This window comes from Zootoca vivipara, chromosome Z (genome assembly GCF_963506605.1).
Source record: "Zootoca vivipara chromosome Z, rZooViv1.1, whole genome shotgun sequence".
In the NCBI taxonomy this organism is placed as follows: domain Eukaryota; kingdom Metazoa; phylum Chordata; class Lepidosauria; order Squamata; family Lacertidae; genus Zootoca; species Zootoca vivipara.
In genome coordinates, this window is record NC_083294.1 from 17396911 (window position 1) to 17423410 (window position 26500).

Consider the following 26500-nt stretch of genomic DNA (forward strand, 5'->3'; position numbering starts at 1 on the left):
GTATCACCAACATGAAAAGTTGGGAAAGCTCTGTGTTAGACAATATATATGATTCCCCCCTTTTCCCCTCCCTTATGGTATTATATATTTGTGTGTGGATATTACTGTAAGTCGATTGGAGACCTTCAGGTAACAAGCAACAAATAAGTTTAACAGATAATAATAATAATAATAATAATAATAATAATAATAATAATAATAACCTCATGGAGGCCTTTCAACTTTACTCTTCTGTGATTTGATAACTGCCTTTGGAGTAGTCTCAGTCATTCCACTCTTTGCCATCTGCAGGACTGGGACGGTGCCACGTGTGAGAACGACGCCCGCGGCTGCGGACCGTTGCGGTGCCTGAACGGCGGGACCTGCATCTCCACCCAGAGGAGCTCCAGGTGCCTTTGCCCACTGGGCTTCAGCGGAGCTGCCTGCCAGTTCTCCTCCGGCAGCCCCTGCCACTCCAGCCCCTGCTACAACGGGGGCACCTGCCAGCCTGCCAAGGAGCCGCCCCACTATCGCTGCAACTGCCCAGCCCGTTTCAACGGTCTGAACTGCCACATCTTGGACTACGACTTCACAGGTGGCCTTGGCCAGAACATCACTCCACCTCCCTTGGAGGAGAAGTGTGAGATCCCCGTGTGCGCCAGCCACGCCGGCAACAAGATCTGTGACGCCCAGTGCAACAACCACGCTTGCGGCTGGGACGGTGGCGACTGCTCCCTGAATTTCAACGACCCCTGGAAGAACTGCTCCCAGTCCCTCCAGTGCTGGGACTACTTCAACAACGGGCGCTGTGACACTCAGTGCAACAACACCGGCTGCCTGTACGACGGTTTCGACTGCCAGAAGATGGAGGGGCAGTGCAAGTGAGTGGAGGGCTTTCAAACTGTTTTTAACGTTGGGTCACGATGCGCTTTGACATCAAAGTTATGTTTTGATTGTTGTAAGTCCCCACCCTGGGACTTTAGGTGGAAGGGCAGATAATAAATTGTAGTAGTAGTAATAATAACAGTAACAATTTGCTTCTGGGGCTAAAGGATGTGCCTGTTTGCTTTTTTATGATGAGAGTATGTGGAAAGAGCAGGGAGTGCCCAGAAGCAAAAGGTTGTTTTTTCTTTCTTCTCGTCTTCTACCTCTTCCTCTTCCTCTCCTCCTCCTTCCTCTTCCTCTCCTCATTTTTACTTTTTGCTACTATTCACCATCTAAACCATCATCTCAGGGGAATTTACATATAATTTAAACAGTTCAAAAGACAAAGACAACAAATATATGTAAAAACACAAGTGAAACCCAAACCAGTGGGCACGCACGTCAAATACTCATTTATCCAGCTGAGAAAGCCTTTTGGGGACAAAATGGCCCTTCAATTATTTCCAAAAAGCACAGATAGTGGAGCTTATCGTATCTCATCAGGGATGCTGCTCCAAAGGACGGGCAGCCACAGTAAAGGCCCTGTTCTGTGTGACTGTGGGGCTGAAGCAACCAGAATTGTGCACAGTATCCCAAATGTGGCCACACCATAGACTTGCATAATGGCATTATAGATACCAGGCAGTTTTGTTTTCAACTCCTCCTCCTCCTCCTCTCCCCATTGCCTGTGCAGCCCTCTGTACGACCAGTACTGCAAGGACCACTTCTCTGACGGACACTGCGACCAGGGCTGCAACAATGCAGAGTGTGAGTGGGATGGTCTCGACTGTGCCAACAACGTACCCGAAAAGCTGGCGGACGGCACTTTGGTGGTGGTGGTGCTGACCACCCCGGAAAACCTAAAGAACAACTCCTTGAACTTCCTGCGGGAGCTCAGCCGCATCCTTCACACCAATGTGGTCTTCAGGAAGGATGACAAGGGCGAGTACATGATATTCCCCTACTATGGCAAGCCAGAGGAGCTCAAAAAGCACCACATCAAGCGGTCGTTGGTGGACTGGCCAGATATGAGTGATGCAGTCTTCAAGTTAAGGTCTGCGCTGTATGATACCATCATTGACAGGCACAGGAGGGAGCTGGACCATGTGGACATCTGCGGGTGAGTGGCTCAGCTGGGGCTCTCTGGGAGCAGGGAGGAGGGGGGAGCCACAGTCAGCAGCTGAACATTGGAAGCTGCCTTATACTGAATCAGACTCTCAGTCCATCTGTCAACACTGATTGGTGGTGGGAGCAGCAGCTCCCCAGGGATCTTTGCCCAACCCTGGCTAGAGATTCTTCCATGGAGGGTTGAAGCTGGGGCCTTCTTGCATGCAGAGCTGGTGCTTTATAGCTGAGCCACAGCCCTTCCCCTGAAAACAAATATTCTAGTCCTCATGGTTCTGAAGAAAGGAATTGAATAGAAACATAGGAAGCTGACTTAGATGGAGGCAGACTCTTGTCCACCTAGCTCAGTGTTGTTGTCTGCACTGACTGGCAGTGACTCTCCAGGATGTCTGGGATGGAGTTTCTCCTAGCCCAACTTGGACACGCCATTGGGGCCTTCTGCATACAAAGCAGGTGATCTGTAGCTGAGCCATGGCTCTTCCCCTAAAAACAAAGATTCTGTTCCTCATTGTTCTGAAAAAAAGGGACTGAATTTTATAGGAACCTAGGAAGCTGTCCATCCAAGATTATTGCTTCTTACTCCCACTTTCTTTTCTTTTTCCAAAACCTGCAGATCAATCGTTCACCTGGAGATTGACAACCGCCAGTGTGTCCAGTCCTCCTCTCAGTGCTTCCAAAGTACCACAGATGTGGCGGCCTTCCTTGGTGCTTTGGCGTCACGGGGCAGCCTGGACATCCCATACAAAATCGAAGCTGTTAAGAGTAAGTCTGCCACATGTGCAGGAAACACCTGCTGATGCGTTAGCAGCCCTGCTGGCATATTCCGGGAAGCTGGGCCACCTCAGCTTTTGCCCCTGGCAGTTTTTCACTTTCTTTTACAAAAGCTACATACCACTTGATTGTAATGAAAGCTTTGAGCTGGGGCTGCCCAGGGTGTGGTTCACGGATGATGGTGGTCCACCCATGCATGTCTGTGGATCTGAGGTTGGAGATGGGAGATGGCACACTCTTTGCATTAAGCGTTTTTAATAGTGTCTTCCTTATTCATTTATTTATTTGGAGCATTTGTACCAGGCTCTTCAGTCAAAAAGGCTCCCAGAGCAGTTTTCATACAGTCAAAACAAGGCAGTCCCTACCTACAGGCTTAAAATAAAAATTAAAAAATTAAAAATTAAATTTTAAAAAAAATTTAAAAAAAAATTAAAAATTGAAAATGATACACAAGGGGAAAGGCACAGGGAGGGAAGAGGAAAACCAAAACACAGGCACCAGTTTCTAAACAGTTGATCCTCTAACAACCAGCTTGCACAATCCAGGGGCAGGGGGGGCCTGATAGGACTGGTCTGTCACAGCAGAGCTGAGGGAGCGTTTTTAATCACTTCCTTTTATTTATTCTGTTGTATTTTATTGTATTGCAATTAGAATTCCATGGAGGCAGTAAAATAATAATAATAAATTATTTGAACCCCACCCATATGACTGGGTTGCCCCAGCCACTCTGGGTGGCTTCCAGCTTATATAAAAACATAGTAAAACATTACACCTTAAAAAGCTTCTCTATACAGAACTGCCTTCAGATGTTTCCTAAGTGTTATATAATTGCTCATCTTTTTAACAGCTGGTGGAAGGGCGTTCCACAGGGTGGGTGCTACTACCGAGAAGGCCTTCTGCCTGGCAGGCAGGAATTTAAGAATGCGGCAAAAAACCACACAGCATCTAGCATGGTGCATTTCCGTTTCTACAACAACCTGAGAAATAATTCAGTGGTCCACTGAGACCCTCAGCAATTTTCAGGTGGTCTGTGTGCAGGGGTGAGGAGAATTTTGGAGCCATTGCCCTAAGCATTTTCCAAAAAGATAAAAGCCTGACAACATTAAAGGACTAAGAAATACCAATAAGTGACAGTTTAAAGCACATATTTAAAGGCATATAAAAATAATTAAAATCAACAGTAGGCTAAAAACCAGATTAAAACACTTGTCAGCATTCATTATGTCTGGATGGACTTTCCTCAACAAACATTTTTTAAGTGGGAGCCAGAAAGAATATGCTTTTAGCCTATTGCTGGTTTCAGTTATTTTTGGAATGATTTAAATGGTGGGTCTTTTGCTAGTAATTTTGTTGTTTTCGGGGTTGGGTGTTTTTCCCCTCAACAATCAAATAGTATATAAATTTTGTGGAATAAATTCAAAAGAGTTACAGTGTATGATGTTTGTCTTAAACAATATCGTAAAAAGAACTTGATTCCTCTTTAAGAAGGAAGTGTCATTTTTTAAACTCTTTTTTTGTTCTTCTTCGAAGTTCTGTCTTGATGGTTTCGCCCCTTTCTCATCCATAGCTTATTCCAAAATCATTACTGCTGGGGGAGGATGAAGGAGTTGGGGGGGGGCGCGGAGAGGGAGGGAGGAAGAGAGAGAGAGAGCGCAAAGTTAACCCCACAACCCAAACCTTGTAATCGATCAGTGACACGCAGAGTGTTGAAGTTTGCATCTTCCAAATCCCCCTTCAATCCTTTTGACTTAACAGCTCAATGTGAATGCAATGATTTGAAGTTTGCTTAATCCTTTATCCGTGAAAGGAGGAAGGGGGGGGACCCTCTCTCCCTCTAGCGCTGCAGATACAGAAAGAGTTTGCAATTCTGATGAACAGCATAGAAAAATGACCTTCTTTTTTTCCAGGGAGCTTTGGAGGAGTTGGGGGGCAGTGAGTGGGGAGGGGTGGGGGTTCGGTTGTAGGCGGAAGAATCAAGACACGGCCAGGCTGGCAGCTTATTAACTTAATTTCACTGCATTTTGCCTTCTGCCTCCTTTCAGAGATGCATCTTAACTCGAGGTCCTCTCACCACACTCTGCCTCCCATTTTCTTCTAGGTGAAAGTACTGACACCCAAAGGAGCACCCAGTGGTACCCTATGTATATGGTGGTGCCTGGTGTCTTCCTCATCCTCTTCATTGGTTTCGGGGTTCTGGCATCGCGCAAGCGGCGGAGGGAACATGGGCAGCTCTGGTTCCCCGAGGGCTTCAAAGTGACCGAGTCCAGCAAGAAGAAGCGCAGAGAGCCCCTGGGGGAGGATTCTGTGGGGCTGAAGTGAGTAATCCCCCTCTTCACCTCTTCCCGGGTCTCCTTTGTTGCCATTTGGTTGGGTGGGGAGGGAGGGAAAGGTCCTTTCCTGCCTCCTTTCTGGGTTGCTGCTGTTGTTGGGGACCATAGTTCTTTTTATTCACCAACCTGGTGCCCTCCAGATGTTTCCGACTACAACCCCCATCAGCCCCAGCCACCATGGTCTGATGGGAGTTGTAGTGCAAAAATCCTAGGGGCAAAAAGTTTTGCCAAAGGCTTGATGTTAGCTTTTCACTCTGCACATTAAAAAAAAAGTTGATTTTAATTTTTACCATGCCACAGCTCTCTGGATGACAAGCTGGAGAGGAAGGGAAATCTGGTGTCAAAACATTTTTGGGAGGGATATTCTGAGCCCAATTTAAGTGTCAGTTTTTCCAGGCCATTGAAACGAACATGTGGAGTGTCCAGGGAAGGGTGGTGGAAGCAAGAAGGCCAGACAGTTCAGAGCAAGGGGCTTAGCCCTTCACAGAGTAGACCCACTGAAATTGATGAGCATGGCTAACTTAGATCTATTACTGTAGTCTTCCTTTGGCTCGGAGGGAAGAAGGGTCCCTTTGGGGTTTGGGCATGACCTGCCCATTTGCTTTTGTCTGCTTTCTCCAAGTGTAGCACCAAGTTTAATGGCATATATAAAAAGCAGATTTGGTGCATCATCTACACAAGGCAGAAATAGCACATTGAGGCTGGTGGAAGGACTTTGGAGAGGCTTGGTCCTTAATTTCACTTCTCTTCCCACTTCTAAGCAAGTTCTCATGTGCAGTGCCCAGCTCTGATCAATGATGTCTGAAATGTCACCTGAGGTGTGGCACAGCTTGGACAAGTCTAAGTATGGCAGGGGAAACTTTTTAAATCATCATCATCCTTAATTACTCCATTTAGCCCTTGGTGAAAAATTCAGAGTTTGGTTTTTCTAGTGATGGATCTAATTTCCTATTTTTCCCTCCATGAAGGCCCTTGAAAAATGCTTCCAATGGGACCCTGATGGACGACAACCAGAATGAGTGGGGTGATGAGGAGACACTAGACACCAAGAAGTTCAGGGTAAGCCAGCAAGCTGCTGTTTTCATGCCATTTCAGCCTTAAAGGCACTCACTAATTCCATCCTGTTTGGATTCATTTGGTATGCACTGTGAGTCCCTCCCTCATCCCTGGCTCAATTGAACTTTTTGACACCCCCCTCCAGGTCCCCCCCCCCAGGCTTACCCTGCTATCCCACAACAGCCAAGGCCCCTATGGGCATCTGTAAATCTCCCTGCCTGATTTCACCAAGAGGCCCCTATCTTTGGTCCTGCTTTTAAAAAGCAAGTTTCTTATCCTCAGCAGAAGATCAGCACATTGCTCCTTCCTTCCTCCTTCCTTGCTTCCTTCGCAGTTCCTTCCTCTCCAGTTTCAGAAAATACTGGAAAACCTGCTTAGGCAAAATTAAACAACTCTCATTCTGATAATAGAATTTGGCTTTCCACATCGAGTAGTGGCAGGGTTCATTTTATATTTGTTGATGTTGGGGAAAGAGGGGATAACTCTTGTTTCCAACTCTGCAGCACACTGTGCGAGAAAGAGTAGAGTTTTATGTCCAAAAAGATCCTTTAAAACCTCAATCGCCTCTCTTCCCAGGTGGAAGAACAGGCCATGTTGCCAGACATGAACGACCAGACTGACCACAGGCAGTGGACACAGCAGCACCTGGATGCAGCTGACCTGCGCATCTCTTCCATGGCACCCACCCCACCCCAAGGGGAAATTGATGCTGACTGTATGGATGTCAATGTGCGAGGACCAGGTAAGGAGGGTGTGTGGGTGTCAAAGCCTCACTCTTCCTCCCTTGCAGTGATTTTGTCAGGGGAAAGGAGGGCAATGCCAGGAGGGAGGGTATTAGAGCTGGCTCAGGGGAAGAACCAAACAGCAAACAGGCCAGGTGGTATTTTAGGAGGGGAACAGGACTTTGGAATAACCCAGCTCTTTCAAAGAGGATCAGACAAATTGATAGCCTTCTCTTTCTCCATTGACAGCTACTAGCTTGTTTCCATGGATGGAAGCAGTAATGATTCCAAATTATCAGTAGCTGGAAATGGCAGGAGGAGAGAGTTGCTCTTGTGCTTCATGTTCTGTTTTCAGGTTTCCCAGAAAAGGCATGTGATTGGTCATTGTAAGGACAGGATGCTGGACTGAATGGGCCCTCTTTGGTCTGGTCCAGAAACAAGACTCTTCTTTTGTTCTTGGATCCCGATCACCAATCTTCAGGCTTAATTCAGGCCCTGGTGCTTTGAAATCCTGGGAGTGCATCCAGGCACTGTTATTGCGCTTCTGACAGATTTCCCTCCACTTGTGCCTTGGCAGATGGATTCACGCCACTGATGATCGCCTCCTGCAGCGGAGGTGGGCTGGAGATGGGCAACAGTGAAGAGGAGGAGGACGCCCCAGCCGTGATTTCGGACTTCATCTACCAGGGGGCCAGCTTGCACAACCAAACAGACCGCACTGGGGAGACAGCCCTCCACCTGGCAGCCCGCTACTCACGCTCAGATGCAGCCAAGAGACTGCTGGAAGCCAGTGCCGATGCCAACATCCAGGACCACATGGGAAAGACGCCACTCCATGCTGCCGTCTCGGCCGATGCTCAGGGGGTCTTCCAGGTAAGGAAAGTCTGGTGCTTCCAGAGCTTGGGAGCGGTGCGGGAGGGCTGGGTGGCTCCCTCCCTGTTGCATAGGGTTGAACTCGATGACCCTTGGGGGTCCCTTCCTGCATCTAAAATTCTATGATTCCTATCATTCTGTGACTCTAGTGCAAAAGCCCCCAGAGATTGCTGTGCTTAGTCTGGGCCTATGTTCCTCAGATGCAACCTTTCTGCCTTCCCAGTGAGGTTTTTCTTTTTTCATCCAACCCCCTGCAATGCAACTTTTGAGTTTCTCGTTAGCTGCGTGTGGCTTTCAGCTGAGCGGCTGTAGAACAGACATTCACTCTCTTGCCTTGCCAGTTTACCCCTGCCTGGATGTCAAATAACCAAGATGTCTCTCCTTCCTGGGACAGATTCTGATCAGGAACAGGGCCACCGACCTGGATGCCCGCATGCACGATGGGACCACCCCTCTCATCCTGGCTGCTCGTTTGGCTGTGGAGGGCATGCTGGAAGACCTCATCAGCTGCCACGCAGACGTAAATGCAGTTGATGACCTAGGTACCTGGCAGTTCCAAAGCATTCTGGGGAAGGGGAAGGGGCTCGTGCTCATGGCCTTAACACTTGTGCCTTTGTGTCCATAGGGAAATCAGCGCTGCACTGGGCTGCTGCCGTGAATAATATTGATGCCGCTGTTGTGCTGTTGAAGAACGGGGCAAATAAAGACATGCAGAATAACAAGGTGAGAAAGGAGGGGGCTTCTTCCTGGAGCAGGGCTGGGCCAGTGTGAGGCAGAGCCACTGGCCATCCAGCCAAGGACGGGACCAGCAAGTCCAGGATCTTCAATGACAGGGTCAGAAGCTTTGCTGGAATAAGCTGCAAAATAGGAGAGAGGTGCCCTGGCAGTTTTACCTCTTGTGGGCTTCCCTGGGAAGAAGGAGAAGTTTATTGTTTATCTGCAATTTAGGATGGGACACAGGGAGTTACCGTAGCTTTAAGTGAACTTGAATTGCATTTGTTTGACAATTCAAGATAGGCAAAAGAAAGTCCTTCATGCAGCATATAGTTAAACTATAAAACTCCCTCCCGCAAGGACAGGAATGGCCACCAACCTAGATGACTTTAGAAGAGGACAAGACTTAAGTTCATGGACGAGAAGATTGTTAGTGACCACTGGCCATAATGGCTATGCTCTGCAACGCTTCTGAATACAAGTTGCTGGAAACTGCAAAAGGGGAGCGGGCTCTTTTGCTTCCAATTGGGGCATCTGGTTGGCCACTGTGAGGACAGGATGCTGGACCAGGTAGGCCATTGGCCTGATCCAGCTGCAGAGCTCTTCTTATGGTCTTAAGTTGCACCTAGACCTTTTATTGTATAAAGCAAATTGATAAATGTAAGGAATGACTAATCATATTTCAGCTGCATAACCCTGTTCAATTTGGAGAGCAGCCTCTAATAAGTCTGCTTTCTTCTTCCCTTTCCTCCCCTGCCCTTAGGAGGAGACCCCTCTGTTCCTGGCGGCCAGAGAAGGGAGCTACGAGACGGCCAAGGTCCTCCTGGACAACTTCGCCAACCGGGACATCACAGACCACATGGACCGCCTGCCACGAGACATCGCCCAGGAGCGCATGCACCACGATATCGTCCGCCTCCTGGACGAATACAACCTTGTGCGCAGCCCCCCTTTGCACAGCGGGCCCCTGGGGGCACCTACCCTCTCCCCACCCCTCTGCTCGCCTAGCAGTTACATTGGCAGCCTGAAGCCAGCTATGCAGGGCAAGAAGGCACGGAAGCCCAGCACCAAGGGACTGATCTGCAACGGGAAGGAGTCCTCCAAGGACCTCAAGGCCCGCCGGAAGAAGTCGCAGGAGGGCAAAGGCTGCCTGCTGGACAGCTCCAGCGTCCTCTCCCCAGTCGACTCCCTAGAGTCCCCCCGCGGGTACTTGTCCGATGTGGCATCTCCTCCCTTGATGACCTCCCCCTTCCAACTGTCGCCCTCCATGCCCCTCAACCACCTGCCAGGGATGCCCGATGCCCACCTAAGCATGAACCACCTCAACCTGGTGGGCAAGCAAGACCTGGGCCTGGGTGCCAGTCGGATGCAACAGCCCTTCGACTCAGTGCCCCCGCGGCTCTCCCATCTGCCCACCTCCAACGCCACTGTCATGAGCGGGGCGCCACTGAATTTCACCGTGAGCGGAGCGCCTGGCCTAAGTGGGCAATGCAGCTGGCTGAGTCAGATGCAGAGCGGCATTCAGGTGCAGGGCCAATACAACCCTATGCGGAATGGCCTGCAGCAGGGGGCACTCCCACAGGGCCAGGCCCTCCAGCACGGTCTGCTGACCTCCCTCCACAACGGGCTGCCCACCACCACCTTGTCCCAGATGATGAACTACCAGGCCATGCCCAACGGCCGCCTGCCAGCCAATGCCCAGCCCCACCTCATGCAGGCACAGCAGCTGCAGCAGATCCAGCAGCAAAGCATGCAGCAGCAGCAGCAGCAGCAGCAGCAGACCCACAGCACCGCCCCGAATGCCGGGGGTGCAAACTTCCTGGGGAACGAGCTGGGCCAGCCTGACTTGCAGCAGCAAGTGAACGGCGGGGCTCTGGCAGTCCACACCATCCTGCCCCAGGACACCCAGGTCCTGGCCACCTCCCTGCCCTCTGCCCTCACTCAGCCCATGACCACCACCCAGTTCCTGACTCCACCCTCCCAGCACAGCTACTCCTCCCCCTTGGACAACACCCCCAGCCACCAGCTCCAGGTGCCAGACCACCCGTTCTTGACACCTTCCCCAGAGTCGCCGGACCAATGGTCGAGCTCGTCTCCACACTCCAACCTGTCAGATTGGTCCGAGGGCATCTCAAGCCCGCCCACCAGCATGCAGTCGCAGATGGGGCACATCCCAGAGGCGTTCAAGTAGAGCAAGAGGAGGGGAACCGCCAGGCGACCCCAGAGAGTTTCCTTCGGAGGCAGACGCTTCTTTGGTTGAACCAGAGTAACCTTTGGTTTGAGTTTCTGGTTTTATATATATATATATATATATATATATATAAAGAAAAAGTATTTTTACATACAATGTAAGAGGGAAATTTCAACATTTTTCTTCCTTCGTTAGTATTTATTTATGTACTACATGAAAACACTGCCTTTTTTATTTATAAGTTTTGTTGAGAGCTCAGTGGGATGCGTTTGCTGTGGTCCAAATTTAAAAATCTTATTAATGGGGTTTGATTGCCTGCTTTGCTCTCTCTTGCTTGTTTTTTGTTTTTTTGTTTGGATATCCTCTTTAAACAAAAACAAAAACTTTTATACCACAATGACGTTCTTGTGCAGAGAGGATTTCTTTTGTAAAGCTGTAAGCAAAGACCCATGATTATTTAGTGACATTTATTTATTGAACAAGATATTTCTTTTCCTATTTTTGTTTTTAATTCTGGAAAATAGGGAGGATGGGCACATTTTTTCAACAAAAGTTTACCTATTTGAAGGGAAATTATAATTTAAACATAAATTGATGGGTTTTTTGTGGGGGGAGGGTGGTTGTTGATGGTTTTTGTTGGGTTGTTTTGTTTTGTTTTTTGGTTTGGTTTGGTTTGTTAAGTGCTTTAAAATATTCCCTTGTATGAGGGTGGACAGAGTCGGGGAATATTATGAGATAGCAGCCATGAATTTCTGTTTTAAAGTTTCAGTATTATATAGTTTATCTCCCTTGTCCTTTTTTTTTTTTTGCATGATAGCAAGCTTTACTTCTTTTTTATTTATTTGAAATACTGCCTATGATAAAAAATCAGGATCACGGGTTCTAAGCTATAAATGAAATCCGAATGCTTCCTTCAAGGCCCACCCTCCAACTTCCCTCCTCCAAAAAAGTCTTGTGCTCAAAAAGGCTTTTGGTGCAGAGGAAGAAACTTTGACTCCAGGATGGCTTTGTGGTTTTTCTCTAAATTGTCCCAATCGTGCTATTTTTAAAGCACCCATCACCTTGGGGTGTGTTACCATTTTAAGAACCACATTTCTTACTATGAGAAGACTTAACAAAATGCTGTTGATTATGACAGGCAGGAGATGTATGTATCTGTGTGAAAACATAAGCTGTATAGATTAGGGTTACCCAGAGAGAGGGTTGGTGTGTCTGTGCAGTGCAGAGAAACCTCAGGGTATGAACCCCAGGCCGTTAGTTACCTGGCAACAGGCTCACCTATAAATATCACAGTGCTGTAATTTTCTCATAAGGGGTTGATCATAGCAACCCCTTTCACTTCTATGGAAGAGAGTGAAAAGATGCTGCACTGAGGGACATGTCTTGGAGAGGGTGCTGCTTCAACCTTCTTCCTGCCCCTGTTGCTTCCAGTGTAGCCCCCTGCAGCAACTGCAAATCCCACCCCCTAATCTCATGTGTGGCTCTCACCTTTCATCTGTAGAGTCCTCTTAGTGAAAGTCACTGTGTTCCTGTCCCACTTGAATATTGGGAGCTGGAGAGTGGAACTCTGGGTGGAAATTAAACCCTGTTTGTCAGAATCTAGGGCGGCAGTTCCAACACCCCCCCATCTTTTTGCCTGCCCCACATGCAGGAGGGCAATGACGGGGGCATGGGGGGGACACCTAGACCTGATGGGCTGGCAAAACATTTGCCATGGATGGCCCTTTGGGAGATGCCAGTGCCAAACTGGCCAGGCCCCAGTTAGGTGTTCCTGACTTTGAAATGAGTTTTCAGCCCGACTTGGGTTGCACTCTTGTCATCACAGGACACCCCCAGAAAGCAAAAAGGGGCTGAATTCATTGTTTTTAAGACAGGGGGGGGAAAGAGAGATATTGCAAAGTCTTCCGGAATGGCACGTTGGATGTTTTGCTCTTATGGCAATAAGGAGAATGGGGAAGGGGGTCGACTTTGTAAAAATAAAAATAAAAATTATTATATATATAAATATATAGTATAAGCCTATGGCAAAGCTAATGTTCTGTAAATAAGTTTTTTTTTTAATTAAAGAAGAGAGAGATAAAGGGTGGATTTTGTTTAAAAAATCTAAAACGGTTTTAAGATGAAAGTGAAACTGGTTTTGAGGTGGTGAAATATTGCTCAAGAGAAAGAGCCCAATCCACCAAAAAGTTCAGAGAGAGAGTGAGGCCTTTGTGTGACCGCAGCGCTCTTTTGAGAACCAGTTAGTTTCACTGGGAGGATTTGCCAAGTGGGCCACCCTTGAAGACTTCAATCTGACACACATTTCATTTGGCGCTCATGCCATTGACTTTGCAGGGGCTTCCTGATTCAAACACTTCCTTTATACAGTGGTACCTTGGGTTAAGAACTTAATTTGTTCCGGAGGTCAGGTTCTTAACTTGTGGCGTGCTTTCGCTAATGCGGCCTCCCCCTGCCGCTGTGCTGCTGGCGTGCAATTTCCCTTCTTATCCTGGGGCAAAGTTCTTAACCTGGAGCAACCACTTCCTGGTTAGTGGAGTTTGTAACCCCGAAGCATCTGTAACCCGAGGTACCACTGTACTAACAGATCCAAGTTGCCGGCTTTGGTGGGGTGGGGGCATTCCAATATCCTGCGCGTTTATGGTGCTACGGTGGTTCTGTGTCCAGCTGGACCTCACCTTGACACACTCAAGCATCGTGCGCGCGTGCACACGCACACCCTGCTTGTGGGGAACCCTCCTGAATACCCACCTTTTGCGAAGCATGGCGAAGTGCTGATATTGGGACATCCCTAAAGCAAAGTGATTTTTAAACACCCTCTGGTGTTCAATTGTTTTATGTTTTATAAACTAGAGTGTAGTTTCTTAAGTGTGGGCGGGGCGGGGTGGGGTTGGGTGGGGTGGGGTTGGGTGGGATGGATGTGGGTGGTAAAAAAGCACCCTTCCATAATAAAAATGTTCAAGCAAAATGCGTAGTTTGCAAAAGGATGTATTTTTTTGTTTTTTGTTTTGTTAACTGATTTGCAATAAAGCATGCCCCCCGGGCATCTAGAAATTCTATAAAAGTTGAAATGTGTTTTTTTCTTCTTCCTAATCCTGCTTCTGTTGCTGGGAATCACAGGTGGGTGGAATTGCTATCGTTGTGCTCAGGTTTTGGTTGTTGGCTTCTCATTGGGGCATCTGGTTGGCCACTGTTGAAGACAAAGGTGCTAAACAGTTTTTTATTTTTAATGGAGCTTCATAAGAAAATACAGTCATACCTTAGTTGACAAACACCTTGGGACTCAAACGTTTTGGCTCCCGAACGCTGCAAACCCGGAAGCGAATGTTCTGGTTTGCAAACGTTCTCTGGAACCTGGACATCCGACAGGGCTTCCGCGGCTTCTGATTGTCTGTAGGAGCCAATCAGAAGCCGCACCTTGGTTTCCAGACATTTTGGAAGTCAAACAGACTTCTGGAACAGATTCCGTTCAAGGTGCCACTGTACATTGCTTCAAGCAGCAAAACACTTTTTTTTTCTGGTAAGGCTTAAAAGTTACTTAAGTGTGTATCCAAGTAAGTTGGTGGACCCATTGAAATTAAGCTGGATAGGTTTATTCATTTCGCTGGGTCTACTCTGAGTAGGATCAACATTGGATGCAATCCCTACTTTTTAAAAAAACATTGTAAAAATTAAGTTCCAGCAGCTAACAATTTTGAGTAGTCTTGCATCTTGCTGATTCAACAAAATCCTGCCTAGATATTATACTCATTTTATCAGGATGTAAAAAAAATCCAGAGCGTTTTGCCATAGAAACTCCTCTCCCCCCCCCCGCCCCTGCCCCAGTTTAATTAGAGTCCTTTGAGGAATACCCTTTTAAGCACTGACCCTGAAAGGTGAGCCCTCCTTGCTGCAAAACAGAAGCCAGGTTGCAAATTTAACTCTGCACGCTAAATCAGTGTTTCTCAACCTTTTTTGGGCCACGGCACACTTGTTCAGTGAAAAAAATCACGAGGCACACCACCATTAAAAAAGTTAAAAAATTTAACTCTGTGCCGTCCTATATTATAATTATGACTGTAAGAAACACTTGCCAAATATTGCTTTCCGGCGGGTCAGTATTGTGTATTGGCGGCCGCCAGGCTCGTTTGCACTGAGCTTTGGGAAAGAGGAGGAGAAATATTGCTTTCCGGCGGGTCAGTGCTGAATATTGGCGGCCGCCAGGCACATGACAATGCAAATCGCCCTTCTCGTCGCCGCACGTCACGTCACACCAGCCAGCGTCTCGCGGCACACTAGTGTGCCGCGGAACAGCGGTTGAGAAACGCTGCGCTAAATCCACCTTGTCAGGTGGGGCCTGCATGTTTCAGCCACTCTAGAGATCTCTGCTATTGACCTTTTCCACTATAAATAAAGGAGAGGCAGCAGCAGATCCCCATGGGGGGGGGGGGAGAAAGAGAAACAGCAAATCACTGCAAAAGGAACTGATTCACTGACTTGAATTCTGGAAGGGTTAGTCTTTTGCAGCAAAGACTCTTCGCATGCCCAGGAGAAGCAGAAAGTGTTTGCTGCTGGGAGCATCTTGCCATGTTCCTCGGAATGTAGGAATCTTACATCAGGCACCCCCAAACTGTGGCCCTCCAGATGTTTTGGCCTACAACTCCCATGATCCCTAGCTACCAGGACCAATGGTCAGGGAAGATGGGAATTGTAGTCCAAAACATCTGGAGGGCCGAAGTTTGGGGATGCCTGTCTTACATACTGAGCCAACCATGGGCTTCTCTTTCTCAATATTCTGGACACTGATTGGCAGCATCTCTCCCAAGATTTCAGGCAAAGGCATTTCCAGCCCTTCATGGAGTCTCCATGTCAATGTGTTACGGCAAACAGCCAGCATACCTTCATGGAATCTAGCCCTCAGAGAAAGTTCCATCTATCTGGCTCAGTATTGTGAACACTGGCTGGCAGTGACTCTCCAAGGTTTCAAAAGGACACCCCAGCCCATATATATCGAGGTGTTTGGGGGTGGCATGAGGCCTCAGCAGGTTCCCTACCTCCAGTGTCCTGGAGCCACTCCATCCGCACGAAAGGAGAGCTTTTTAGCCACTGTACACTCAAAAGCTAAGCATTTAGGAACACCGGGAACACAAGGTGCTTCAGTTTCAAGGAAAGAGCAGAGACAGGCCTGTCATCCACAGAGCCTCAGATTACTTGGGAAGGATCCAAGGGAGAAAGAGACTTAGGCAGCTGTGGGAAGGCAGGGGTCTTTAGTCCTGTGCTCACAAGGCCTCACTTCCTGAGCTGTTTGTTTCTTTGAATAGAGTTAACCTCACTGATGTTATGGCAGTTATTACGTCATGAACTATTCTAGATACAGTTCTCTAGTCTCAGAGGCTAAACTATAAAGAGGCAAATATACATAGATATCCATTGCTCATTTAATCTCACTCAATGCTATTGAATACACGGTGTTATTACTATTTTATTATTTACTAGCTGGCCCTGCCACGCATTGCTGTGGCTTAATCTGTGAAATGGGCCCTCAAGAGTCTCCCTTCAGACTCCCCTGTAGGCCCCACTGTGGCTTAGTCTGTGAAATGGGCCCTCAAAGTCCCCCTTCAGACTCCCCTGTAGGCCCCACTGTGGCTTAGTCTATGAAATGGGCCCTCAAAAGTCCTCCTTCAGACTCCTCTGTAGGCCCTAAATGGGCCCTCAGAGTCCCCCTTCAGACTCCCCTTTAGGCCCCACTGGGCTGTTTTGTGTAGGTGGGGAGATCTCCACAGAGGGCGGGGATCGGGGATCGGGCGAGATATGAGCGGAGGGCACGGATTGTGGATTGGGTAGGATGGTGAAGGCCTATGGGGAGGATCTCTGGGGAGTGGGGGGGATCTCTGGGGTAGGTACCTCCGTGGCGGGAGGGGGTCCTTGGGGAGCGGGCTACTGTTGGGGTGGCCTGGTCCCTGGCAGAGGTCTGTTCTCCAGGGTGGGCTGTGTCCCGGGGTGGATGGAGAGTGGCCATTATTTTGCCCGTGGGCGGGATTTTGGGTGTATGTTTGATTTTGTTGAGTGGGGTGGGTGGGGAGTGGGTGGGATTTGGGGTGTATGTTGGATTTTGTTTGGTGGGGTGGATGGGGAGTGGGCGGGATTTGGTGTATGTTGGATTTTGATTGGTGGGGTGGATGGGGAGTAGGCAGGATTTTGGCAGTATGTTGGATGTTGTTTGTTAGGTGTCCACTGGAGGGGGCAATTTTTTGTATAGGTGTGTGTATGGACAATGTAAGTGGATAGAGACGCTCTCACATGCCCTCCCGATGTTGTGGGCAAATTTGAGGACGATCGGGTAAGCGGTTGTGGAGAAAGGTTCGTTGGAACAAACATGCACCCTCTACATTTTTATATATATAGATTGAATTTATGTGGTTTAAACTACTGAGCCTCTCGGGCTTGCTGATCAGAAGAAGGTCAGCAGTTTGAATTCCCGCAATGGAGTGAGCCTCCGTTGCTCTGTCCCAGCTCCTGCCAACCTAGCAGTTCGAAAGCACACCAGTGCAAATAGATAAATAGATACCACTGCGGCGGGAAGGTAAAGAGCGTTTCTGTGCACTCTAGTTTCCATCACGGTGTCCCGTTGTGCCAGAAGCGGTTTAGTCATGCTGGCCACATGACCCGGAAAGCTGTCTGTGGACAAACACCGGCTTCCTCAGCCTCAAAGTGAGATGAACGTGAGAAGCCCATAGTCGCCTTTGACTGGACTTACCCATCCAGGGGTCCTTAACCTTTTTACCTTTTACTACCGTATACCCACAGGTCTCGGGGCAGTTCACAGGATAAAAATATAAAAACAAAAAGAATATAAAACCACAAAGTACATAATCAAAATAAAAACAATACCCCCCCAAAAAAACCCATCTTTCTAAAGGGCATAGAATGTCAAATCAACCAAAGACCTGGTTAAAGAGGAATGTTTTTGCCTGTCGCCTAACGGTGTATAATGAAGGCACCAGGCGAACTTCCCTGGGGAAAGCATTCCACATACAGGGAGCCACTGCAGAAAAGGCCCGTTCTTCTGTTGCCACCCTACGGGCCTCTCAGGGAGGAGGCACACAAAGGCCTCAGAATATTATCTCAGGATCCGGGTAGGTTCATATGGAAAGAGGCAGTCGTTGAGGTACTGAAGTCCTGAGCCATTTAAGGCATTATAGGTCAAAACTAGCACTTTGAATTGGGCCTGGAAACTTAATTGGTAGCCAGTGCAGTTGGGCCAGGATTAGTGTAATATACTCAAACAGTCTTGCTCCGGTGAGCAACCTGGCCACTGAATTCTGCATTGGCTGAAGTTCAGTCTTCAGAGGCAGCCCTACGTATAATGCACTGCAGTAATCTATCAATATCAGTATCACTTCTGCAGTTATACAATAATAAGTAGGGAGAAAATATAAGATACCTAGCTTGTCAGTAGTATATGTGAAAAGGATCTAGGGGTCTTAGTAGACCTCAAGCTTAACATGAGTCAACTGTGCGATGCAGCGGCAAAATAGGCTAATGCTGCATCAAGAGAAATATTGTTGTGTAGTGGGTATTCAGTGATTTCAGCCCAGTGCAGATAAGAAGCTGGAGGCGAGGATCTGGTACAACATCTCTTTACTTCAAAGAACAGGTAAGAGCCAGAACACAGGAATGGGGAAAACTGGGGTTTATATAATAACAGAGGACTAGCAGGGAAAAGATACATTTTGGCGGGAACCAATGGAACGGATTCCCTCCCGCGGAAACCAATCTGGCAGAGGATCCAAATCCTGCACCCCGAACCAGCAAATGATAGACGTCCCCGCTGGAACTTGTACATTCAAATAAACTCTGTAATACAATACAATAAACTGTATATTACAATACATACTTAGCTGTGCTATTACTTTAATTAATTAATTATTATTTATACCCCGCCCATCTGGCTGGGTCTCCCCAGCCACTCTGGGCGGCTTCCAACAGAAAAATAAAACACAGTAATCTATTAAACATTAAAAGCCTCCCTGAACAGGGCTGCCTTCAGAAATATAGTGGCCCAATCAAGGAAAGTTACAGTCCTACTCTATTTTGCCTTGATCAGACTACAACTGGAGTACTGTGTCTAGTTCTGGGCACCACAATCTAAGATGAATATTGCCAACCTGGAACATGTGCATAGGAGGTCAACCAAGATGATCAAGGGTCTGGAAACCAAGCCTCACAAGAAATGGTTGAGGGAGATTGGTATGTTTAGTCCAGGAAATAGGACACTGAGAGGAGATATGATAGCCATCTTCAATATTTAAAAGGCTGTCACACGAAAGATGGAGCAAGCTTGTTTTCTCCTGTTCTGGAGGGTAGAACCCAAACCAATGGCTTCAAGTTACAAGAAAGGAGATTCTGACTTAACATCAGGAAGAACTTTCTGATAGAAAAACTGTTTGCAACTGGTTCCTCACCATCTGGCTCAACAAATCATGGGGCAGAATCCAACACCACTTCTTGCACAAAAGGACTTCTTGCACATAAGGACTTCTTCTTGCACATAAGGACTTCACCTTTCTCTCCTCACTTCTAAAGCCCCCCCCCAAGTGTTTTCCCAAAATATGTTCTGGAGAGTCCCCACATCCTCTGGAAGTCCTGTTGTGCAAGCAAATGACATGAAAGGAGATTCTAGCTAAACATTACGAAGAACTTTATGATAGTGTTTCACAGTGGAACAGACTTTCTCAGAAGGTGGTGGACTCTTGGGAAAAGAGGAATGTTTATGCCTGGTGCCTAAAGATATGTAATGAAGGCACCAGAGAAGCCTTCTGGGAGAGCATCCCACAAGCGGAGCCACCCCAGAGATAGCTTGCACTCATGTTGTCACCTTCTGGACCTCTCACAGAGAGCCTCACATGGTGATTGCAGCTGTTCATATGGAGAGAGGCAGTCCTTGGGGTATTGTGGTCCTGAGTCATTTAAGTCTTTATAGGTCATGGGAGAGGTTGGGTGTAGGAATAGCAAAGAAGGATGTCAGAAACATCAGAATGGCAAGTTCTAGAGAAGGTGCAGACTTACCGCAAAGCAGCCTGCCAGTTCTCCTAGCCTATACAGATGTGGGACGGACACTGCAGCAAGGAGATGGTTTATCCACAAAGCAGCATACATCACAAGACTGCCCATCACTTCACCTAACCAGATGAGGGCATAGGTGGCAAAAACTCAAGTATTACAGATGGCTCCCCTTTCTGGGCTCAGATCCCAGCACCCCAAACCCCACAGATAAGGGTAACATCAAAGCAAGCCAACTAGCTTATATCAAAGCAAGTGAATATATATGAGCTCATTGCTGCAACAACTACCAATTAATTGTGGGCTTATCTTGACTACCAGTATGGCATTAGCAAATATTCCAGAACAGTTCACCTTTGGTTCAACACAGGGGCCTGTCTAGGCCAACCTCCTGTCTCAAAGCAACCAACCAGATGCGCAAAGCGAATCCTGAAAACACAACAGCACTCCCCTCACCTTTGCAAACTATTCAATCCACCTCTGATATTGGAGGCAGTAAAGAGTAAACAGCCATCATGGCTATTAGCCAGCAGTAGTCTCCTCTTGCGCTGTGGATTTGTCCAATCCTCCTTTAAAGCCATCCAAGTTGGTGGCTATTGGTGCCTCCTGCGGGAGCGAGTTCCATAGTTTAGCTATGGTCATTGATAATAAGAACCTGGCTGCTGGGTCAGGAATAATGTGGTCAGAGGCAATTTTAGGTTACTGTGATCAGTGTAGCTGCAGTGCTGCAGGATATGCCACAACAATGCTGCAGAACAGAGTGTGAGAGGTGGCAAGGGCACCATGTTTATTTAGCATTTTACAGGGCACTTGTTACATTTGATAGTCCACCACTGATGGGGATCCATCCAGTCCTGCATCTTGTCCTCACAGAGGACAAACAGGTGCCACAAAAGTAGGGTTGCCATATTTCAATAAGTGAAAAGTTCTTGAGCTTTTTTTAAAAAATAAAATAAAATGAGTTTTTGAGGTGTTTTAAATGAAAATTGCCAAAATCTATGCTACTGACATGGGCTGCCATGACATTTCAGCAATTTCCACCCAGACTGGGGGCTGAATACCGCCTATGTCCGGGAAATTCCGGACGTCTGGCAACCCTACACAAAAGGAAACCCATAAAAACAGGACCTGAGCACAAAAGCAATGCACTCCCCTTCAGGGCCTTCCAACCTTTATTTATTGATTAAATTTGTACCCCATCCCAAAGGAGACCAGCAAACAAAGAGTGACAAAACAATACAAAAAGGCTTTGTATTCGAAGCAGGGGAACTTGTTAATCTATATATATAAAAATGTAAAAATCGTGAAATTCCGTTCGACACTTTTCTCCGTAACCGCTTGACCGATCGTCCTGAAATTTTGACACAACGATCCAGGCCACTCCTAGAGCGTTGTTGGGGGCAAAAATCCCTCAAATGGCACACCTGCCCAGGTGCAGACCTGCTTTTCCACCAAGTCAAACAGCGCCCTCAAGTGGCATAGTACCCTCCTCCACCCCCTCCCTTCCTGAGAAATATAAGCCACACCCACAAACCAAATGACATCATCATCAACCAAGCAACTGAAATGCACCAAGGCAGCCATTTTATCTAGGCCTTTGTTTTAGGCCCCTGACAGGCTGCCAGGCCTCCACTAGGCCTAGGGAGGGGGATAACCCACAGCAACACACTTGGGGGCACGGCAAGGGGTTTTACTTTACCATTTAGCACCACTACCCCCCAAAAAAAACCCACCAAAGAACCAACATTGCCAAGTGGAGGTCGGGGCCTGCCTGGGGGGGGGGGTTGCCACAGACCGCAGCACGGCCTTCGATTTATGTAGGTCCCTACACTGCAAGGGGTTTTTACTTTACAATTTAGCACCACTACCCCCAAAAATCCACAAGACAAAAATAAATATGACTTATTTTATGGGTATGTCTTATTTTAGGAGAAACAACTGATTGTAAGCCTCTGTGTCTTTTTTTTTAAAAAAACAACCATTCACTTTCTCTCCCCAGTTTAAGTCCTCAGATATTTGCAATGCACCCCCCCCACCCCATTTACAATTCCCTACCTTCCCCTTGCCACTTCCTGGGGTTTTTTATGGAACTGAACAACTCAGGTACTTCAGAACGCACCTTCTGTTGCCAGGCCCTTGCAGGGCCAGACAGAGGCCCGGTCCAGGTAGATAAGATAATGTGTCCCTGTTTTTAACCCTTTCGTTACTTTTTTCATTTTACTGATTGTGAATATGCTGACCGAGGCCCGCTTTGGATTCGGAGGCCCGCGCCAAGTGGCCCATATGATCCCCCTCCTTCTGTCTGGGCCTGTCTGTTGCTACAGAGCTGTGGGGCTTCACTATTTGACCCCCCCCCCTGGGTTGGGATTCTTTAAGTAGTTCTCTGGGTCCCAGGGCACATCATCACCCCCGATCCTTAATCTAAACATATAGAAATGTTCACAATGCGTGTGCAGGGGCCAATGTATGGAGATACAGGGGGGAGGGGACAACAGAGGGCTCAGACAAAAGTAAATACTGGGAAATGGAACCCAGAAACTGACAGCTCCTTCTCCAAGGATGGGGGCCAATGTAGGAAGATACCAGGGGTAGGGGCCAACACTCCCCAGGAACAACAGAGGGTTCAGACAAAAGTGCATGCTGGGAAATAGAACCCAGAACCTAACAGTTCCTTTTCGAGGGTGGGGGCCAAGGTATGGAGATACAGGGGGGAGGGGCCAACACTCCCCAGGGACAACAGAGGGAAGGGTATCCTACCGAAACACAGGGATGAGCCGGGGTGGAGGGAGGAGGGGCAGGATACGTTGTTATAAGAATTTTGAGGTCATATATATATATATATATATATATATATATATATATATAATTGTTCATAAAACATGTACATGAATGTACAGAAACATGTCTGAAGCAGCACAGGAAGACAGGCCTGACTGACACCATTTTGACTCTCTCTCTCTGACCAGGTGTTCCTCTGCAAGGAAGAAGGGGGGTGGGGGGAACCTTCTCATTGTCTCAGGAATTAAAGTGATAATCCCTGGCATCCTGATACCTGGGTGCCAGACAAAAGGGTGTGATTAACTTGGCTGGGAAACAGGGAAATGTAAATATCTCTCTTTTTTGTTGATTAGGTTTTGGGGGCAGGGGGCAGGGTCCAGACTGCTCAGATTACTGCCACCAGACCTCCCCTTTCATGATGTACCTATGATGAATCTAGGGAGAGGGGTCTTGGGCTACACCCCTTCTGTGACATATGGATGATGCTTCTGGGGGGTGGGCTGAAACCAATTTCAAATTTCTTTTTAAGGGCAAGACACCTTTGTTTGGGGTTCCTTCCTTGTTCTCCTGCGTGAGAGGAAGGACCCTGTTGCAACAGTTTTTTATTCTTTAATAAACTGTACTTTGCTTTTGACAGCCTTAGTTTGGTCTCTGTCATTCTACGGCCAGCGGCAACATCGTGCCTGCTTGCCTGGATCCTTGGGCTCTCCCTGGGTCAGGATCCATTTCTCTGGGTTCATAGGAACCAGCTTAAATTTTACTTCAACGTCATGGATCGGGACAGGGTGGGGTGGGGGAATCACAGGAAATAACCACAGCAACGCGTGGCCGGGTCAGCTAGTAACAAATATTATATAAATGAATGGGGTAGCAGTGCACCTGAAAGGCCAGATGCATAGCCTGGGGGTCATTTTGGATTCACTGCTGTCAAAGGCATTGGCGTAGCCAGGATTTATTTTAGAGGGGCAGGCTTTATGTTGCGGAGCAGGGCGGGGGAAAGAACCAAGTTATCTGTGACACAATTGGTCAGTTAGTTAGGTTTTCAAAAAATATGTACTTGATTGTGGGGGGGGGCAGCCAGATCAATAACTATACAACTTTTAGAAGACACCTGGAGGCAGCCTTGTATAAGGAAGCTTTTAATGTTTAATGTTTTATTATCCTTTTATATTTGCTGGAAGCCGCTCAGAGTGGCTAGGGCAACAGTCAGATGGGCGGGGTACAAATAATAAATTGTTGTGATTATTATTCAGTAGGATGCAGATGCAGATTTGGGGAGCATTTTAGCACAAATGGCTTGAACTTCCACCCTGACCTTCAAAATATTTCCAGGCATCTTCTTCATGTACATTAAATTTGGGTTGCAAAACTTTTGTGGAGAAGGGGAAATGATTTTAATTTTAAACTAAATAAAGGGAGTTTGAAATAAAGTGGGGGGGGGAATGAGCGTCCTTCCCTCCGGGTCTCACAAGCTCAAGAAATGCGTGTAGGGCGAGGCAACTCTGTCCATGCTCAGAGGCACGGTGGGGCGCTTACCCAGCCTACTCCTACCGTGTTTCCCCCTTTTTAAGACACCGTCTTATAACTTTTCCCCCCTCAAAAAACACAGGGTGGCTTACTTTCGGTGGGATGTCTTATTTTTTTATTACCGGTACGGTTTTTATGGTTCAGGGCGCTGGCTCAGGGCGCTGCTGGGCTGTCTTGAGTGCTCGGCGCTGCAGCAGCCCCCAGTTCCGGGTGGCGGGGTGGCAGGCGTCTTTGGCCGGGCCAGGCAGAGGCCGCTGGCTCATGCGCTCCGCCCGCCGCTGCAGGGCGCTCCAAGCTCCTTGGCCGGGCCAGGCAAGGAAGAAGCAGTGAGCCCAGCAGTGGCGGCAAGCACGGAAGTGGCAGGGATGGCGGTGGACGAGAAGGCAGAGCGCGGGGATGCAGCCAGCAAGGCGGGAGCGCGATCAGCTGTTAAGCGGAGCTCTTGGAGCGCCTCATCATAGCTGATCGTGCTCCTGCAGTGCTGGCTGCATGGAGTGACTCTGTGAGTGGAGGTGCCTGTGGAGGTTGGTTTCCGCGGCGCGGAAGTATGGCTTATTTTCGGGGTATGTCTTATATTTCTCAAATACTTAAAAACCCTGCCATGGCTTACTTTATGACTACGTATTAAAAAAGGGGAAACAGGGTAGCACTAAAAATTCCCAGCTGAAAAGCCGGTGAATGATTTCGGCTCTCTCCGCCTCCTCCCGCCGGAGAGTTCCGAACTTCCTTAAAGGGATCGCCGTGGCCTCTCCTTTAACTGACTCAAGGGTTGGGGGCGGAGGACGCAAACGCCAAGCAACGAATTACTGACGGCGGACGAAACCGCAGAGATAAGAAAAGAAGGAGCAGCATGCCCATCCTTCAGTTCCTGTTTCCTCCCACCGGAACACAAACACAGATGACAGGTAGGCGCTCTGGTCCCAACTTCTATGGATCGATTCTGACCCACCCAAGAAAGGGCACCTGTACATTGTTAGCATACCTCTGTCTCGGGAGATAATGGAGGCGTGTGCCTTTGGGAGTTCAAGTTAAGCTGTTGGAAGGTTACAGTGCCTTATGTGGCTGTAGAGACCGATATGGGAGAGAGATGTTTTGTTGCATCTGGGGCAGATGAAGGCACCCTTTTTCACTGTTACAGGTGCACCATGGCGCTTCTTCTCTCTGTGTTCCTCCTAGCAGTCATTCCTCCTCTGGTCACTGCTGTGGATCCAGGCACTGTGATCGTCTGCAAGGGATTCACGCACGGCGATGTTGATGTTGCCAACCTTCATGTCACGTTTGCAGACATCTTTGTAATGTACATAGCTATTCTCCCCTCGAAAGAATCCTGGGAACTGTAGTTCACCACACCTAAGAGGTACAGTTTTAGCACTATTAAGCAAGCTTCAATTCCCACGGTCCTTTGCGGGGTGGATTGGAAATATGCTTTAAATGCAAGGCATTTCGGGCAGCCAAAGTTTCCAGTCCTCGTGGCTCTTAGAAAAGCTCATAGGGGAGCAAAAGGGGCACGGAGTAAAAAAAAAAAGGAAAGAAAAACCTTCGCAAGTGAACTCGGGAGTAAAATTGTGCACGAGTCTATTGTTATCCCTTTTCGTAAGTCTACATGCATCTCTACCTTTATGTAGGAGCCGGCCAAAGCCGGGGGACGGCCGGCCGTGATGGCGTCACGCGCATGGTAAGGGGCGTACGTGACACGTCTGCGCTGCCGGATGTTCCAAGATGGCGGCGGCGTTTGCTGCTTCTGCTTCTGCCTGTCTGTCGCCGAGGCACCGTTGAAGCCGGTTGGCGCTGCTTGTACTACTGCTGAGCAGGCGGTAAGCAGGTGAGACCCCCCGGGGGTGTCGGGGGCGTAGGAAGGGGAGGGCGTAGTAGGCCGGTGCGGGGATAAAGGTGGGGCCTCCAGGCTCAGCGGCAGTCTACCTGGCAGGCCCTTCCTTTCTCCCACCATCGCTTGCGTCCATCGCATGCTATTGTGATGAAGGAGAAGGTTATAAGGATGAGGAGGCGAAGGTCGCGGGCGGGCTTTCTTCACGAGAAATAAATCAGCCTCTCAGGGCGAGGCTGTGGCTTCTCTTGCATGCACGCAGGAGGGCCCCAGGTTCGGCCACCACTCGTGCTAAGTTAAATAGTGGCATTCTTGTTTAATTCAGCCCTTCTATTCATAACCATGAGGATTCTAAAATTATTCTAAGGGGAGGATGTAGCTCAGTGGTTAGAGCCTGAGATTTATGCACACAAAGTCTGCAGGCACAGACTCCTATGGTGAGACTAGGAACTCCTGTGAGTCTGAGAGGCTCTCCAGTGGTGCTGCTGCTCTGTGTTGACAGTGCTGAGCTGCATGAACCAAATGATGTGACTAGGTAAAAGGTAGATTGGGAAAGGCTTCAGATTTCCAGGTAGAGCAGTTGCTTTGCATGTCGAAGGTCACAGGTTCAATCCCTAGTGGCAATTCAAGGTAGGCCTGGGAAGGA

The 26500-nt window shown here is 48.2% G+C and overlaps 2 protein-coding genes across 7 annotated transcripts in view; both read left to right on the forward strand.

Moving 5' to 3' along the window:
• Positions 1–10809, forward strand: part of NOTCH1 (notch receptor 1) — an 87339-nt gene extending 76530 nt beyond the window's left edge. Inside the window, exons 24-33 of the mRNA XM_060270314.1 lie at positions 292–860; positions 1598–2023; positions 2642–2790; positions 4898–5114; positions 6098–6188; positions 6762–6927; positions 7485–7780; positions 8175–8322; positions 8406–8503; positions 9258–10809. Coding sequence (XP_060126297.1) covers positions 292–860; positions 1598–2023; positions 2642–2790; positions 4898–5114; positions 6098–6188; positions 6762–6927; positions 7485–7780; positions 8175–8322; positions 8406–8503; positions 9258–10685 — 3588 coding nt within the window. The 3' untranslated portion in view covers positions 10686–10809. The remainder of the gene's footprint in view (positions 1–291; positions 861–1597; positions 2024–2641; positions 2791–4897; positions 5115–6097; positions 6189–6761; positions 6928–7484; positions 7781–8174; positions 8323–8405; positions 8504–9257) is intronic.
• A 14057-nt stretch (positions 10810–24866) lies between these two features.
• The window catches only part of SEC16A (SEC16 homolog A, endoplasmic reticulum export factor), a 40602-nt gene continuing 38968 nt past the window's right edge, over positions 24867–26500 (forward strand). For 3 of the 6 annotated variants that reach the window (XR_004692447.2, XM_035113153.2, XM_035113154.2), the window contains exons 1-2: positions 25209–25386; positions 25655–25851. The gene's annotated coding sequence lies outside the window, so the exon portion shown is untranslated. Of the gene's footprint in view, positions 24935–25204; positions 25387–25654; positions 25852–26500 lie in introns of those variants that run through there. The other 3 variants (XM_060270569.1, XM_035113150.2, XM_035113151.2) reach the window with 3 other exon arrangements.